The sequence below is a fragment of the Ranitomeya imitator genome, chromosome 10 (assembly GCF_032444005.1).
Source record: "Ranitomeya imitator isolate aRanImi1 chromosome 10, aRanImi1.pri, whole genome shotgun sequence".
NCBI lineage: Eukaryota > Metazoa > Chordata > Amphibia > Anura > Dendrobatidae > Ranitomeya > Ranitomeya imitator.
This window is the reverse complement of record NC_091291.1, coordinates 121,616,958-121,634,352: the sequence shown is the minus strand read 5'-3', so window position 1 is coordinate 121,634,352 and position 17,395 is coordinate 121,616,958. Positions and strand designations below refer to the sequence as shown.

Below are 17,395 nucleotides of genomic sequence, written 5' to 3'. Positions count from 1 at the left end.
CTCAGATAACACCTTATCCCAGGACTTTCGCTCATCACTAATGCTTTCACACTTTGGTCGGGATAGTCGGCGGCCAGTCCGAGCTTTGCGTTGCAATCCTCATCCGCGTTATACATTATACTTACAATTTGATTCGGTCACTTAGGCAATAAGAAGTACCGAGAGACCTCATGTGACTCATCCAGCAAATGTAGCATGAAAAAGCTCAATAGGGACGAGTTTCTATTCATACACATAATATACACTTATTTGCTTCAAATTAACAACAAATCTGGATGTTCCATTTATTTTTTTTTTCGTTTTGGACCTGGCAGAGAAAAAGACCACATTGTACAATAATTAGCACAGCAGAAATGTCCATTATTGCCCTAAAACCTTTCCGCCAGCAGAGTATTCATTATGAAATTTGTCAGTTTGCACATTTATTCCTCCAAACATCGCACCATGAGGTTACACCTGGTATTACAATACTTGATGGATTTAATGGGTTTTAGGAAAATGGACCCCAAGAATATCATGTTGTTGGGGATTGAGTGCGCTGGTAAGATGATGCGGTGACACAGGAGCGGTAAGGTGAGTATAAGTATTGTTTTACATCTTATGTTTATTATGCTCTGGTGTCTGCAGAGACTCTAGAGTATAGTAATAGACAGTCAACTGGCGGAAAATAACTCCTCTGCGAATCGAATCCGCGCGAGTGGGTGAATTCAAATTTTTCCTGATCTGCTCATCTCTAGTGACATCACATGGACGGTGCACATCCCCGCTGTAGCCAATCATTGAGCTCGGTGGCTCGTGTCATCTACCGTGGCACAGGAGCTAAGTTCAGTGACTGGCTGCGGCGGTGATGTGCATCATCAAAGTGACGACAACGCTGCAGCCAGTACACTGAGACCAGAGCAGCAGCGAGGAGTCTGTTCCTTTATGTAATTTGCAGCGTTTGGGGTCCACTTGTTGATACTCCTTTTTCAGTTGGGACACTATCGAGATTGCTGTCTACAATATAATCCCAACGGGCTGAAAAATTGGAGTTTGCTACATTGGTAGATCAATAAACATAACTGTAAAGGGTGGCTCCCAACAACAAAAAAAAGTATCACCAACGTAAAGGATAGGAATAACTTACATCTCAGGGGTGTTCGGCAGGTGGGACCTGCACCAATCTAAATGGCCCAACTAGAATTCAAGGGAGGCTGCACGTCTTCACCAATTCTTTATTCATCATTTTTGGGACTGCTGGAAAAAAGTTTCCGACAGTCCCAAGGACAACCAATGAGTTGCGCCACCAATCCGATGGGGCATTTTGCAGCCCCATTCTCGGGACTTTGTATCCTCTGGACTTTTAATGTTGGGAATAAATTGTTAAATTAATAAATGTGTCTTCCTAGATACATAAGGTAAATCGAACACCAAATTTCTGCCTCCGTTCTTCCAGAGGCCCTAAACTTTTTGGGCAAGCAGGCAGAATACACTTTTGCATTCGAACAGCTCCTTTGGAATGGTAATATCATGAAATATTTGAAACTCTTCGATTTTGCAGCCGCTTTCAGTCACCGCTTCTCGGACAAAGTCTTCATCAATTGACAAAAGTGTAAACCTTTCCTCTCCAACCAAGTAATGTGACGCTCCTAAGTAGTCAGTCATGACCAGATGTCCTCCTGGTTTGACCAGAGATACAATGTTCTTAAGGCCAATTTTAAAGTCTACTAAAGTTTTGCAAGCGCATATAAGGCAGCTCATACTTAAAACGCAGTCTGACAGTGGAAGGGAATTGGGTTGCAATGGGTTACTCAAGGTGACATCACACTTCATCAGAGAGACGTTGCGTCGTATCTTGTCTTCCTTTCCTTCCGGGGTTGACCTGGAATGGAAAGTTGGAGAATACTTTAGCAGTTGGGTGAATAAACCATTGTATCCATTTATCTTATCCGACTTCACCAATACAAGTTTATGCACATTCATCGTCCATGGGCTTTGTCTGGAATTGGGTGCTTCTATTATTGGGGAGCAGGAAATCAACTGCTGTCAGATATCTGATAACCTTGGTCAATATGTGATCTCCTAGTCCCGTTTTGTCCCTACTGGGGAATTGTAATAATTTAGTGAAAAAGATGCTTAAACATGGGCCAATAAATGGGAAAGAATCTTCATAGTAGTGCTTGTTCCCCATCATTGCCTGTGTAAACATGGCCGGCGATCATCTGATAAATAAGGAATAATTGATCGTCAGAGGATTGTAGCGCTGATCGCTTGTCCATTTGTCCAGCCCCATTGCCCCAATGTATAACATCTGGTTTCATTTCTTCTCCACACAGTATATAACATCCAAATCCTTGGCCCCAGTATATATTATCTGGCCCTATCGTCTCCCAGTGTTTTACATCCAGCCCCATAGTCCCCGTTTTATAACTTCCGGCCTCTCAACCCCATAACTGCAGACCTCCTCAGGTACACTGCGCCCCCGCTCTGAGATTCATGGCCGACCATCACCACGGATGATCGCACTTCTCTATCTGCGTCTGATGGAGGAGTCTGGGTTTGGTAATTCCAGGTGGACGTTACCCCCTGACTGCATCGTGCCCCCTGTACAGTGTCGTGGAGGAGGATAATGCTATGAGCTGTTATCAGGGGGCGGCCTCTGCCCTTTACGTCAGTCAAGAGAAATCTTAATGCTTCACCACAAGACATTGTAGACAATTGTATCTTCAGCTTTATGGGAACTGTTTGGGATTCGCCCTTTTCTGTTCCCCATGATTGTGCCCAATGCACGAGGTCCATACAGACATGGAGGGTAAAACATGAGCACAGAGCCAGGACCTCCGCCCCAACCTATAATGGAGATTGTAATCCCGGCCTCCTGTCAAGAAGGTCATCAGAGTCTATGGATTTAGATAGGGATGGAATGAAAGCAGAAGGTATAATATGGAGGCGTCCTAATACTTTTCTCCACATATCTAAGTCTATATAATGTTCCGTGGTTATGAAGGCATTGTACCACGGTTAGAAGAAGATGCATCCAGGGATATGTTTGGACTCCATTATAATTGGGATATCTCTACCTCTCAGCAGAACATACAGGGCGAAACGGGCTTTTCTTTTGCCGCTTTACCATTGTGCATTACTTACCCGTTATTCTCAAGGTCACATACAAATCGGATATAAGGAGACCAATCAAAAGCATCCTTTTCACTATTTAGCCATTTCTTGGTTTCGTCTAGGTTCCCTTGGAAATAATCAGTCAGATAGATCTTTTCAAAGATTTCACATGCAGAAATGGAGTAACATATACAGGGACCGGCACCAATCTCGATGAGACTTTGTCCTTTAGCGCGACCTGATGGGAAAAAATGAAGATCTCATTTACGGAGTTGCAAATTAAATCACTGCAAATGATCAAGTAAACATTTAATAAATAATGGGGCATCTATCAAGAGGAAATGCCATATGTATCGAAAAGATCAAAGTCCCCCATCCTCCTGGAACCCCCATCTTTCTTGAGGACTGGGTCCCAGAAGTCATGAATGAAGATCTGGCTGCAATGGAGGGCGGCACGTGTCTGTAGTAAGGAGTCACTGAAACTTTGTGTGCCAGGCGAAATCTAAAAATTATGCAAATGCATTGTAAGAAACTGTAGAACATTTAGTATAAAAAAACATAAATTTCATCAAAACCTTGGTGTCCTGCTCAAAGACTGAGCTGAATACAAATAATATATAACATTTCCCTCATTGATATAATGCTTGATAATTAGTAATCGGTCATATCAGAATTCTTCCTCTATTACCCCCATCTCGAATTGTTCTGTGACCACTGTGAAGGGGCTAATCCTACACGGGACCCTAACCCCATTATTATAGCCTCCATTGCCTTTATCCTTCCAGCGGTGGAGCCGAGGATCCTATAGTAAAGTCACATGTAGGTATATTAGATATGGTAAAGGTTTCTTCCTTCACCTGAGCCCCAACCACTGTCCTTCTCTTAGGGCTTCTCAGTTGGGAATGTTTGTAGCCAAACAATTATAGTAAAAGGAGTAATAACAAGGGTTTATACACTGAGTGTCCATCAGCTGCTGAAGCCTACGGGCGCAGAATATATGGTATAGTGATACAAATAGTAGTGATATACTGTACACTTAAAAAAAATAATAGTAAAATAATGCACCCTTAGTACTTGTAGTAGTAATGTAATGTGCAACTAGCACACATAGTAGTAATGTAATGTACACTTATTACACATAGTAGTAATGTAATGTACACGTGTTACACATAGTAGTAATGTAATGTACACGTGTTACACATAGTAGTAATGTAATGTACACTTATTACACATAGTAGTAATGTAATATACACTTATTACACATAGTAGTAATGTAATGTACACGTGTTACACATAGTAGTAATGTAATGTACACTTATTACACATAGTAGAAATGTAATGTACACGTGTTACACATAGTAGTAATGTAATGTACACTTATTACACATAATAGTAATGTAATGTACACTTATTACACATAGTAGTAATGTAATGTACACGTGTTACACATAGTAGTAATGTAATGTACACTTATTACACATAGTAGAAATGTAATGTACACGTGTTACACATAGTAGTAATGTAATGTACACTTATTACACATAGTAGTAATGTAATGTACACGTGTTACACATAGTAGTAATGTTATGTACACTTATTACACATAATAGTAATGTAATGTACACTTATTACACATAGTAGAAATGTAATGTACATGTGTTACACATAGTAGTAATGTAATGTACACTTATTACACATAATAGTAATGTACACTTATTACACATAGTAGTAATGTAATGTACACTTATTACACATAGTAGTAATGTAATGTACACGTGTTACACATAGTAGTAATGTAATGTACACTTATTACACATAATAGTAATGTAATGTACACTTATTACACATAATAGTAATGTAATGTACACTTATTACACATAGTAGTAATGTAATGTACACTTATTACACATAGTAGTAATGTAATGTACACTTATTACACATAGTAGTAATGTAATGTACACTTATTACACATAGTAGTAATGTAATGTACACGTGTTACACATAGTAGTAATGTAGTGTACACTTATTACACATAATAGTAATGTAATGTACACGTGTTACACATAGTAGTAATGTAATGTACACTTATTACACATAGTAGTAATGTAATGTACACGTGTTACACATAGTAGTAATGTTATGTACACTTATTACACATAGTAGTAATGTAATGTACACGTGTTACACATAGTAGTAACGTAATGTACACTTATTACACATAATAGTAATGTAATGTACACTTATTACACATAATAGTAATGTAATGTACACTTATTACACATAGTAGTAATGTAATGTACACTTATTACACATAGTAGTAATGTAATGTACACGTGTTACACATAGTAGTAATGTAATGTACACGTGTTACACATAGTAGTAATGTAATGTACACTTATTACACATAGTAGTAATGTAATGTACACGTGTTACACATAGTAGTAATGTTATGTACACTTATTACACATAGTAGTAATGTAATGTACACGTGTTACACATAGTAGTAATGTAATGTACATTATTACACATAATAGTAATGTAATGTACACTTATTACACATAGTAGTAATGTAATATACACTTATTACACATAGTAGTAATGTAGTGTACACTTATTACAGATAGTAGTAATGTAATGTACACTTATTACACATAGTAGTAATGTAATGTACACTTATTACACATAATGGTAATGTAATGTACACTTATTACACATAGTAGTAATGTAATGTACACTTATTACACATAGTAGTAATGTAATGTACATTATTACACATAATAGTAATGTAATATACACTTATTACACATAGTAGTAATGTAGTGTACACTTATTACACATAGTAGTAATGTAATGTACACTTATTACACATAGTAGTAATGTAATGTACACTTATTACACATAGTAGTAATGTAATGTACACGTGTTACACATAATAGTAATGTAATGTACACTTATTACACATAGTAGTAATGTAATGTACACTTATTACACATAATAGTATTGTAATGTACACGTGTTACACATAGTAGTAATGTGATGTACACTTATTACACATAGTAGTAATGTAATGTACATTATTACACCTAATAGTAATGTAATGTACACTTATTACACATAGTAGTAATGTAATATACACTTATTACACATAGTAGTAATGTAATGTACACTTATTACACATAGTAGTAATGTAATGTACACGTGTTACACATAGTAGTAATGTATTGTACACTTATTACACATAGTATTAATGTAATGTACACTTATTACACATAGTAGTAATGTAATGTACACTTATTACACATAGTAGTAATGTAATGTACACTTATTACACATAATAGTAATGTAATGTACACGTGTTACACATAATAGTAATGTAATGTACACTTATTACACATAGTAGTAACGTAATGTACACTTATTACACATAGTATTAATGTAATGTACACTTATTACACATAGTAGTAATGTAATGTACACGTGTTACACATAGTAGTAATGTAATGTACACTTATTACACATAATAGTAATGTAATGTACACGTGTTACACATAATAGTAATGTAATGTACACTTATTACACATAGTAGTAATGTAATGTACACGTGTTACACATAATAGTAATGTAATCTACACTTATTACACATAATAGTAATGTAATGTACACTTATTACACATAGTAGTAATGTAATGTACACGTGTTACACATAATAGTAATGTAATGTACACTTATTACACATAGTAGTAACGTAATGTACACTTATTACACATAGTAGTAATGTAATGTACAATTATTACACATAGTAGTAATGTAATGTACACGTGTTACACATAGTAGTAATGTAATGTACACTTATTACACATAGTAGTAATGTAATGTACACTTATTGTGGCTATCTGCACAAAAGCTGTTCCACTCAGCATGTCCACATGGATTTTTCCTCTCTGAACCCTGTTCACACAGGTAATATACAGATGATCAGGTTTTTAAATACATCAGACAGGGATTGCATACATCAGTTAGTTAGGACTGCTCTGATATGGGTATACCTTGACGTTTGGTGGAGCAGCTTAGTATACATTTTTTGCAAAAAACGTATCAACCAAATACCCTGTTTTTTACATCTTTTTACTAGCACTTGCGGATTACTGTGATTTTTTTAAACTGAGTGTTTTTGGTTCTACTATGCTCTTTTGTGTCTTCAAGTTTCTTGGTGGTGTGTGAACATTTTTATACCGACTTTTTCACTGTGCAAGTAGCCTATGTGTTCCTGTTTCTATACTTAATACACATAGCAGTAATGTAATGTACAATTATTACACATAGTAGTAATGTAATGTACAATTATTGCACATAGTATTGTAATGTGCACTTATTACACATATAAGTAATGTAACGTACACTTATTACACATAGTGGTAATGTAATGTACACTTAGTATACATAGTAGTAATGTAATATGCACTTATTACACATAGTAGTAATGTAATGTACACTTAGTATACATAGTAGTAATGTAATGTACACGTGTTACACATAGTAGTAATGTAATGTACACTTATTACACATAGTAGTGATGTAATGTACACTTATTACACATAATAGTAATGTAATGTACACTTATTACACATAATAGTAATGTAATGTACACTTATTACACATAATAGTAATGTAATGTACACTTATTACACATAATAGTAATGTAATGTACACTTATTACACATAATAGTAATGTAATGTACACTTATTACACATAGTAGTGATATACTGTACACTTAAAAAAAATAATAGTAAAATAATGCACCCTTAGTAGTTGTAGTAGTAATGTAATGTGCAACTAGCACACATAGTAGTAATGTAATGTACACTTATTACACATAGTAGTAATGTAATGTACACTTATTACACATAGTAGTAATGTAATGTACACTTATTACACATATATGTAATGTAATGTACACGTGTTACACATAGTAGTAATGTAATGTACACGTGTTACACATAGTAGTAATGTAATGTACACTTATTACACATAGTAGTAATGTAATGTACACGTGTTACACATAGTAGTAATGTTATGTACACTTATTACACATAGTAGTAATGTAATGTACACGTGTTACACATAGTAGTAACGTAATGTACACTTATTACACATAATAGTAATGTAATGTACACTTATTACACATAATAGTAATGTAATGTACACTTATTACACATAGTAGTAATGTAATGTACACTTATTACACATAGTAGTAATGTAATGTACATTATTACACATAATAGTAATGTAATGTACACTTATTACACATAGTAGTAATGTAATATACACTTATTACACATAGTAGTAATGTAGTGTACACTTATTACACATAGTAGTAATGTAATGTACACTTATTACACATAGTAGTAATGTAATGTACACTTATTACACATAATAGTAATGTAATGTACACTTATTACACATAGTAGTAATGTAATGTACACTTATTACACATAGTAGTAATGTAATGTACATTATTACACATAATAGTAATGTAATGTACACTTATTACACATAGTAGTAATGTAATATACACTTATTACACATAATAGTAATGTAATGTACACTTATTACACATAGTAGTAATGTAATATACACTTATTACACATAATAGTAATGTAATATACACTTATTACACATAGTAGTAATGTAGTGTACACTTATTACACATAGTAGTAATGTAATGTACACTTATTACACATAGTAATAATGTAATGTACACTTATTACACATAGTAGTAATGTAATGTACACGTGTTACACATAATAGTAATGTAATGTACACTTATTACACATAGTAGTAATGTAATGTACACTTATTACACATAGTAGTAATGTAATGTACATTATTACACATAATAGTAATGTAATGTACACTTATTACACATAGTAGTAATGTAATATACACTTATTACACATAATAGTAATGTAATGTACACTTATTACACATAGTAGTAATGTAATATACACTTATTACACATAATAGTAATGTAATATACACTTATTACACATAGTAGTAATGTAGTGTACACTTATTACACATAGTAGTAATGTAATGTACACTTATTACACATAGTAATAATGTAATGTACACTTATTACACATAGTAGTAATGTAATGTACACGTGTTACACATAATAGTAATGTAATGTACACATGTTACACATAGTAGTAATGTGATGTACACTTATTACACATAGTAGTAATGTAATGTACATTATTACACCTAATAGTAATGTAATGTACACTTATTACACATAGTAGTAATGTAATATACACTTATTACACATAGTTGTAATGTAATGTACACTTATTACACATAGTAGTAATGTAATGTACACGTGTTACACATAGTAGTAATGTAATGTACACTTATTACACATAGTATTAATGTAATGTACACTTATTACACATAGTAGTAATGTAATGTACACGTGTTACACATAGTAGTAATGTAGTGTACACTTATTACACATAATAGTAATGTAATGTACACGTGTTACACATAATAGTAATGTAATGTACACTTATTACACATAGTAGTAATGTAATGTACACTTATTACACATAGTAGTAACGTAATGTACACTTATTACACATAGTATTAATGTAATGTACACTTATTACACATAGTAGTAATGTAATGTACACGTGTTACACATAATAGTAATGTAATCTACACTTATTACACATAATAGTAATGTAATGTACACATGTTACACATAATAGTAATGTAATGTACACTTATTACACATAGTAGTAATGTAATGTACACGTGTTACACATAATAGTAATGTAATCTACACTTATTACACATAATAGTAATGTAATGTACACTTATTACACATAGTAGTAATGTAATGTACACGTGTTACACATATTAGTAATGTAATGTACACTTATTACACATAGTAGTAACGTAATGTACACTTATTACACATAGTAGTAATGTAATGTACACGTGTTACACATAGTAGTAATGTAATATACACTTATTACACATAATAGTAATGTAATGTACACGTGTTACACATAATAGTAATGTAATCTACACTTATTACACATAATAGTAATGTAATGTACACGTGTTACACATAATAGTAATGTAATGTACACTTATTACACATAGTAGTAATGTAATGTACACGTGTTACACATAATAGTAATGTAATCTACACTTATTACACATAATAGTAATGTAATGTACACTTATTACACATAGTAGTAATGTAATGTACACGTGTTACACATATTAGTAATGTAATGTACACTTATTACACATAGTAGTAACGTAATGTACACTTATTACACATAGTAGTAATGTAATGTACACGTGTTACACATAGTAGTAATGTAATGTACACTTATTACACATAATAGTAATGTAATGTACACGTGTTACACATAATAGTAATGTAATGTACACTTATTACACATAGTAGTAATGTAATGTACACGTGTTACACATAATAGTAATGTAATGTACACTTATTACACATAGTAGTAATGTAATGTACACGTGTTACACATAATAGTAATGTAATGTACACTTATTACACATAGTAGTAACGTAATGTACACTTATTACACATAGTAGTAATGTAATGTACAATTATTACACATAGTAGTAATGTAATGTACACGTGTTACACATAGTAGTAATGTAATGTACACTTATTACACATAGTAGTAATGTAATGTACACTTATTGTGGCTATCTGCACAAAAGCTGTTCCACTCAGCATGTCCACATGGATTTTTCCTCTCTGAACCCTGTTCACACAGGTAATATACAGATGATCAGGTTTTTAAATACATCACACAGGGATTGCATACATCAGTTAGTTAGGACTGCTCTGATATGGGTATACCTTGACGTTTGGTGGAGCAGCTTAGTATACATTTTTTGCAAAAAACGTATCAACCAAATACCCTGTTTTTTACATCTTTTTACTAGCACTTGCGGATTACTGTGATTTTTTTAAACTGAGTGTTTTTGGTTCTACTATGCTCTTTTGTGTCTTCAAGTTTCTTGGTGGTGTGTGAACATTTTTATACCGACTTTTTCACTGTGCAAGTAGCCTATGTGTTCCTGTTTCTATACTTAATACACATAGCAGTAATGTAATGTACAATTATTACACATAGTAGTAATGTAATGTACAATTATTGCACATAGTATTGTAATGTGCACTTATTACACATATAAGTAATGTAACGTACACTTATTACACATAGTGGTAATGTAATGTACACTTAGTATACATAGTAGTAATGTAATATGCACTTATTACACATAGTGGTAATGTAATGTACACTTAGTATACATAGTAGTAATGTAATGTACACGTGTTACACATAGTAGTAATGTAATGTACACTTATTACACATAGTAGTGATGTAATGTACACTTATTACACATAATAGTAATGTAATGTACACTTATTACACACAGTAATGTACAATTATTACACATAATGTAATGTGCACTTATTACACATAGCAATGTCATGTACACACTTATTACACATATTAGTAAGCGGAGCGGAGCTGCAGAGATCCGTCCTCCACATTCTGCCCGTGCTTCCTGTCTGACACAGCAGTGCGGCTGGATGATGTCAACATTCAGCACGCTTTTGTGTCAGAGAGAAAGCTGCTGGCGACAACAGTGCTGCGGGGAATGTGCAGAGAGGTGAGTGGTGCTGTGCTTGTGTGTGTTTGTGTGACGTGAGGAGAGGTGAGTGGTGTGTGTAGGTAGTGGAGAGGGCGATGATGGGGGTGGTGGGGGAGAAAGCAATGATAGAGGTGTTGGAAAGGGCAATGATGGGGGTTGTGGGGAGAAGGCAATGAAGGAGGAGGTGGAAAGGGCAATGATGGGGTGGTGGGGGAGAAGACATTGATGGAAGCAATGGAGAGGGCAATAATGGAGATGATGGATAGGGCAATGATGGGGTAGTCGGGGAGAAAGCAATGATAGAGGTGGTGGAAAGGGCAATGATGAGGGTGGTGGGGGAGAAGGCAATGAAGGATGTCACGGAAAGGGCAATGATGAGGATGGTGGGGGAGAAGGCAATGATTGGAGCTGATTGAGAGGTGGTGGAAATGGCAATGATGGGGTGGTGGGGGACAAGGCAATAATGGAGGAGGTGGAAAGGGCAACGATGGCGTGGTGGTGGAAAAGACAATGATGGAAACGATGGAGAGGTTAATGATGGAGAAAGGGCAAAGATGGGGGTAGTGGGGGAGAAAGCAATGATAGAGGTGATGGAAAGGGCAATGGTGGGGAGAAGGCAATAATAGAGGTGGTGGAGAGGTCAATTGTAGGGGTGGTGGGGAGAAAGCAATGATAGAGGTGGTGGAAAGGGCAATGATGGGGTTAGTGGGGTGAAGGCAATGATGGAAGTAGTGGAGAGGACAATGATGGGGTGGAGGGGGAGAACAATGATTGAGGTGGTGGTGAGGGTAATGATGGAGGTGGTGAGGAGGGCAATGGTAGAGGTAATGGGGAGAGCAATGATGGGGGTGGTGGAGAGGACATTGATAAGGTGATGGGGAGAGCAATGATTGGAGTGGGGGAGAGGGCAATGATGGGAGTGTGAGATAGAGTAATGATGGATGTGGGGAGAGGACAATGATGGGATGCAGGGGGAGAACACAATGACTGGTGCAGGGGACTGGAATGGGAGGAAGGGGAACCTTGAATGGATTTACGAACAGGGGAGGAGGACATTAGATATGGATGTAAAATGAATTGGGTGGTGGAGGAAGGTGCTAAGCCTCTGATAGTGTCCATCCCCCCATCTCACAATTCATTGTGATGGTATTGGGAGCCTAAAATTTATTGGGAAGTGGGAGAGGAGGCGACAAGGTGCACAGGACCCTTCATAATGAACTGAAAGGTGGGAGAAGACGCTGTCAGGGACTTGTAATGGATTGTGAGGTGGCAGAGGATGCTCAGTACCTGATAATGAATATAGGAGTGGGAGAAGACACTATGTTGCTATTGATATAGAAGGGTTAATAGTTTGCCTTTAAGTGCCTTTTGCCTTTAATTGCTAGAATTACTAGAATCTGTTGATGCAGTAGTCTTAGTGTCTCCGCTTCAAGGAGACTACACTTCTTATCATGTATGTTCTCAATATTCAGTCACAACATGTTATTTGGTACGTGAGAGAATAAAGGTCAGTATGACCCTGGGTGATGGTGGGGGCTACATGAAATTGCATTAAGAGTCACATTTATTGTAAATGGTATAAAATATTGCTTCTTGCTTCAGATAAAAGTGACTTGCTCACAGAAATATGTGTGAGGTGTCCTTTGTCTCCAAGCGCGCTTGTAAAATGATGGGTGTAATTCCACAATTTGGTCTCACTGGTGATCTGTCAGCTGACATTTGGGTCAGAACGAAAACAACTACGACAGTTTTGGCGCCCGACTGGGGCCGTGTGACCAGTCTATTCGGAATCCGTATGTGGGAGCTTTCTGGGAGATTGGACATGCAAAACACCAGCTGCAGCAAGGTGAGAAATTTATTCTTACAATCTGTTTTGCACCTGCAATCTCTCTTCTGAATCTCTCCATACCTCTGGGTAAAGGGCTGCGAACACGGTTCAAAGAATCCACATCACCAGTGAGTTTTGTGTTTTGTCTGTTTATGTCCGTATGAGATTTGAATAATAGAGTAATAATGGTGATAATTGTTATCTGTATTATTTGTCAATATCCTAATTGGTTGTGTATTTGTTTAGTGTGTGTGTGTAATACAGAGCTGGGATAGACTCTGTGCAGTGTTGTTATTTTGGTCATTTTGGATTGGCAGCACATTATATGAAGCTGTATTTGGTATAAGGCCGTGGTTTTTGTTGTTTGGCCTTAAAGTGTTTTCAGAGTATCAGTAGACACTGCTGCAGTTTTTGTTATATAGAGTTGTGTTAATTCCAAAGTGCAAAATAGGCAGGCTGTGTGAACCTTGTATGTATGTATGTCTATGAGAAACTCTGAATGAGATGACAGGTGAGTAAATGAGTATAAGGAATAAACATAAATCCCTGATTGATTAGGGGTCCCGTTAGGTGTGGTCCTCTGTATGTGACAGAAGACATTATTCAGCGCAGTTTGAGCTGAATTAGGTGGAGTGATTGAGATAAGGGATTTTCTTCTTGTAAAAATCAACTGAAAAGTGAAAGGAAAAGAAACAACAATCCCTGAATGAGCATGTATGTATGAGTGATCACATAAGTATCATTACTTATCTAACTGTTGTTAATTGTCCAGGATGAATGAGTTGTGGATATTTTTAATGTACATTTAATTTACATCTGAGATTCAGTGAAACCCGTGTTATATATGGTTTGATATTGGATAGGTTTCTATATGTGTTCTGGCCAGACGCGGTCGGAATCAGCTTATTCAAGTTGTGCAGTGATCTGCCTGTATAGAGAAACTGTTTTTAATTCCGAGAGGATGAATGTTTTGTAGAGATTAAGTCTGAAAACTGCTGCATTCTGTTTCTGTGTGTGTAAAGGTACCTTCACACATAACGATTTCGTTAACGATATCGTTGCTTTTTGTGACGTAGCAACGAAATCGTTAACGAAATCGTTATGCGTGACAGCGACCAACGATCAGGCCCCTGCTCGGAGATCGTTGGTCGCTGGGAATGATCAGGACCTTTTTTTTGGTCGCTGATCACCCGCTGACATCGCTGAATCGGCGTGTGTGATGCCGATCCAGCAATGTCTTCATTGGTAACCAGGGTAAACATCGGGTTACTAAGCGCAGGGCCGTGCTTAGTAACCCGATGTTTACCCTGGCTACCATTGTAAAAGTTAAAAAAACAAACAGTAGATACTTACATTCCGGTGTCTGTCCCCCGGCATCAGCTTCCCTGCACTGTGTCAGCGCCGGCCAGCCGTAAAGCAGAGCACAGCGGTGACGTCACCGCTCTGCTTTACGGCCGGCCAGCGCTGACACAGTGCAGGGAAGCTGACGCTGGGGGACAGACACCGGAATGTAAGTATGTACTGTTTGTTTTTTTTAACTTTTACAATGGCAACCAGGGTAAACATCGGGTTACTAAGCGCGGCCCTGCGCTTAGTAACCCGATGTTTACCCTGGTTACCCGGGGACTTCGGCATCGTTGGTCGCTGGAGAGCTGTCTGTGTGACAGCTCTCCAGCGACCACACATTGACCTAAACAGCGATGCTGCAGCGATCGGCATCGTTGTCTATATCGCTGCAGCGTCGCTAAATGTGACGGTACCTTAAGACACCAAGCTCTTATCTGTGTTTATACCTGATGGGAGGGGCGAACCCCTGCGCGAATTGCTTGTAATTTCTCCTCTTTGTGCTGCGGGCCAGAGGAAGGGGGGGGGGGCATAGAGCTGCACTGAAGAATATTGTGCTCTGAATGTTCTGTCCTTGGTGAAGTACGCGCTGTAAGATTTGAGTTTAAAGCAATAGTACTGTATGTATTGAAGTAGAAAGAAATATCGTAAGTTGAAGTTGGACAATGAAAGTGAAAGGACTGTGCCTATTTTAGAGGAAATTTGTAAGTGATTGAAAGATCGGTAAAAGATTCACCTGCTTCAAGTTGAGTAATTGATATGTATATATAGCAAATTGAGGATCAACAGAGGAGGTAGCCAACTGCATGGCTGATGTAGTAGGAGAGAGTCTTCCTGCTACAGTCAGCTTACGGCACATAGGTGGACGTAACCTTGCCGTTCCATGGAGCTGTGCTAGCCAGCTGATCTACCGGGTGGTAGGTGGTTGTAACCTTCCCCGCTAAATCCTTTAGGTCTATCGGGTAATAGGTGGATGTAACCTTTCCCGCTAAATCTTGACACTCGCTCTGACTTGTCACGTGTGGCCGCCTGGTTAAGGCAAGGCACACTAAAAAAGGGCATTTTTAGAGGTGAGTTGTCTGAGCGAATAAGTTGAAGCCATGGGCAACTTGTTCTGTGTGCAGTCAGGGCCCCCAATGGGATCCAGAACCGTAGTACAGATTGAAAAAGGAAGCAGTGAAAGATGTGAGACCAATATTGAAAAAGGCAAAAATGCCAGTGTGTGGATGTTTGGATGTACAAAGAGGCACAGACAAGGGAAGAAAATAGCAAGTGAATAAATGGCATCTGAGAGAGTGCAGCAGGACGGAAGTAAGGTGTATTATGAATGTTTTGATGCTCAAAAGTCCGACTATGACCAACACATTACTGCTACGGTCATACTTTTGTATAACCAGAGACCCAGACAAGACAGATGGACTTGTAAACACTGTGGTCAGACAAACCCAGGCTGGAGAAATACTTGTATGATCCATGCTGCAACCCAACCTAAGAGAATTGCACTGTATCCTGTCCAGACAAGATCACATGTAGTGACATAAGAAGCTGACACAGGATTGTGGTTAGTGGGTAGTGGGGACTAGGGTTGAGCGACCTTTACTTTTATAGGATCGGGTCGGGTTTCACGAAACCCGACTTTTTCAAAAGTCGAGTCGAGTGAAATCGGCCGATCCTGTAAAAAAGTCGGGGTCGGCCGAAACTCGAAACCCAATGCAGTGCATTGGGTTTCCATGGTTCCCAGGGTCTGAAGGAGCGGAAACTCTCCTTCAGGCCCTGCGATCCATATTTCAGTGTAAAATAAAGAATTAAAATAAAAAATATCGCAATACTTACCCTCTGACGCGCCCTGGTACTAACCGGGAACCTTCCTTCCTTAGAATCAGCCTTCCAGGACCTTGCGGTGACGTCGCGGTGACGTCGCGGCTTGTGATTGGCCGCGCGGCCGCCCATGTGACCGCTCGCGCGACCAATCACAAGCCGCGACGTCACCGCGACGTCACCGAAGGTCCTGGAAGGGCTGATTCTTAGGAAGGAAGGCTGCCGGAAAGAATCAGGGCGCGTCCGAGGGTGAGTATATTCCTATTAGGTAACATAGTAACATAGTAACATAGTTAGTAAGGCCGAAAAAAGACATTTGTCCATCCAGTTCAGCCTATATTCCATCATAATAAATCCCCAGATCTACGTCCTTCTACAGAACCTAATAATTGTATGATACATTATTGTTCTGTTCCAGGAAGACATCCAGGCCTCTCTTGAACTCCTCGACTGAGTTCGCCATCACCACCTCCTCAGGCAAGCAATTCCAGATTCTCACTGCCCTAACAGTAAAGAATCCTCTTCTATGTTGGTGGAAAAACCTTCTCTCCCCCAGACGCAAAGAATGCCCCCTTGTGCCCGTCACCTTCCTTGGT

At 37.5% G+C, this 17,395-nt stretch overlaps 1 protein-coding gene across 1 annotated transcript in view; it reads right to left on the bottom strand.

The window, feature by feature from the left end:
• Nucleotides 1–259: 259 nt before the first annotated feature.
• LOC138651050 (nicotinamide N-methyltransferase-like) overlaps nt 260–17,395 on the bottom strand; it is a 28,608-nt gene continuing 11,472 nt past the window's right edge. Inside the window, exons 3-4 of the mRNA XM_069740991.1 lie at nt 3,127–3,334; nt 260–1,861 (exon numbers count right to left, since the gene is read on the bottom strand). Of these exons, the coding sequence (XP_069597092.1) occupies nt 1,441–1,861; nt 3,127–3,334 (629 nt within the window). The 3' untranslated portion in view covers nt 260–1,440. The remainder of the gene's footprint in view (nt 1,862–3,126; nt 3,335–17,395) is intronic.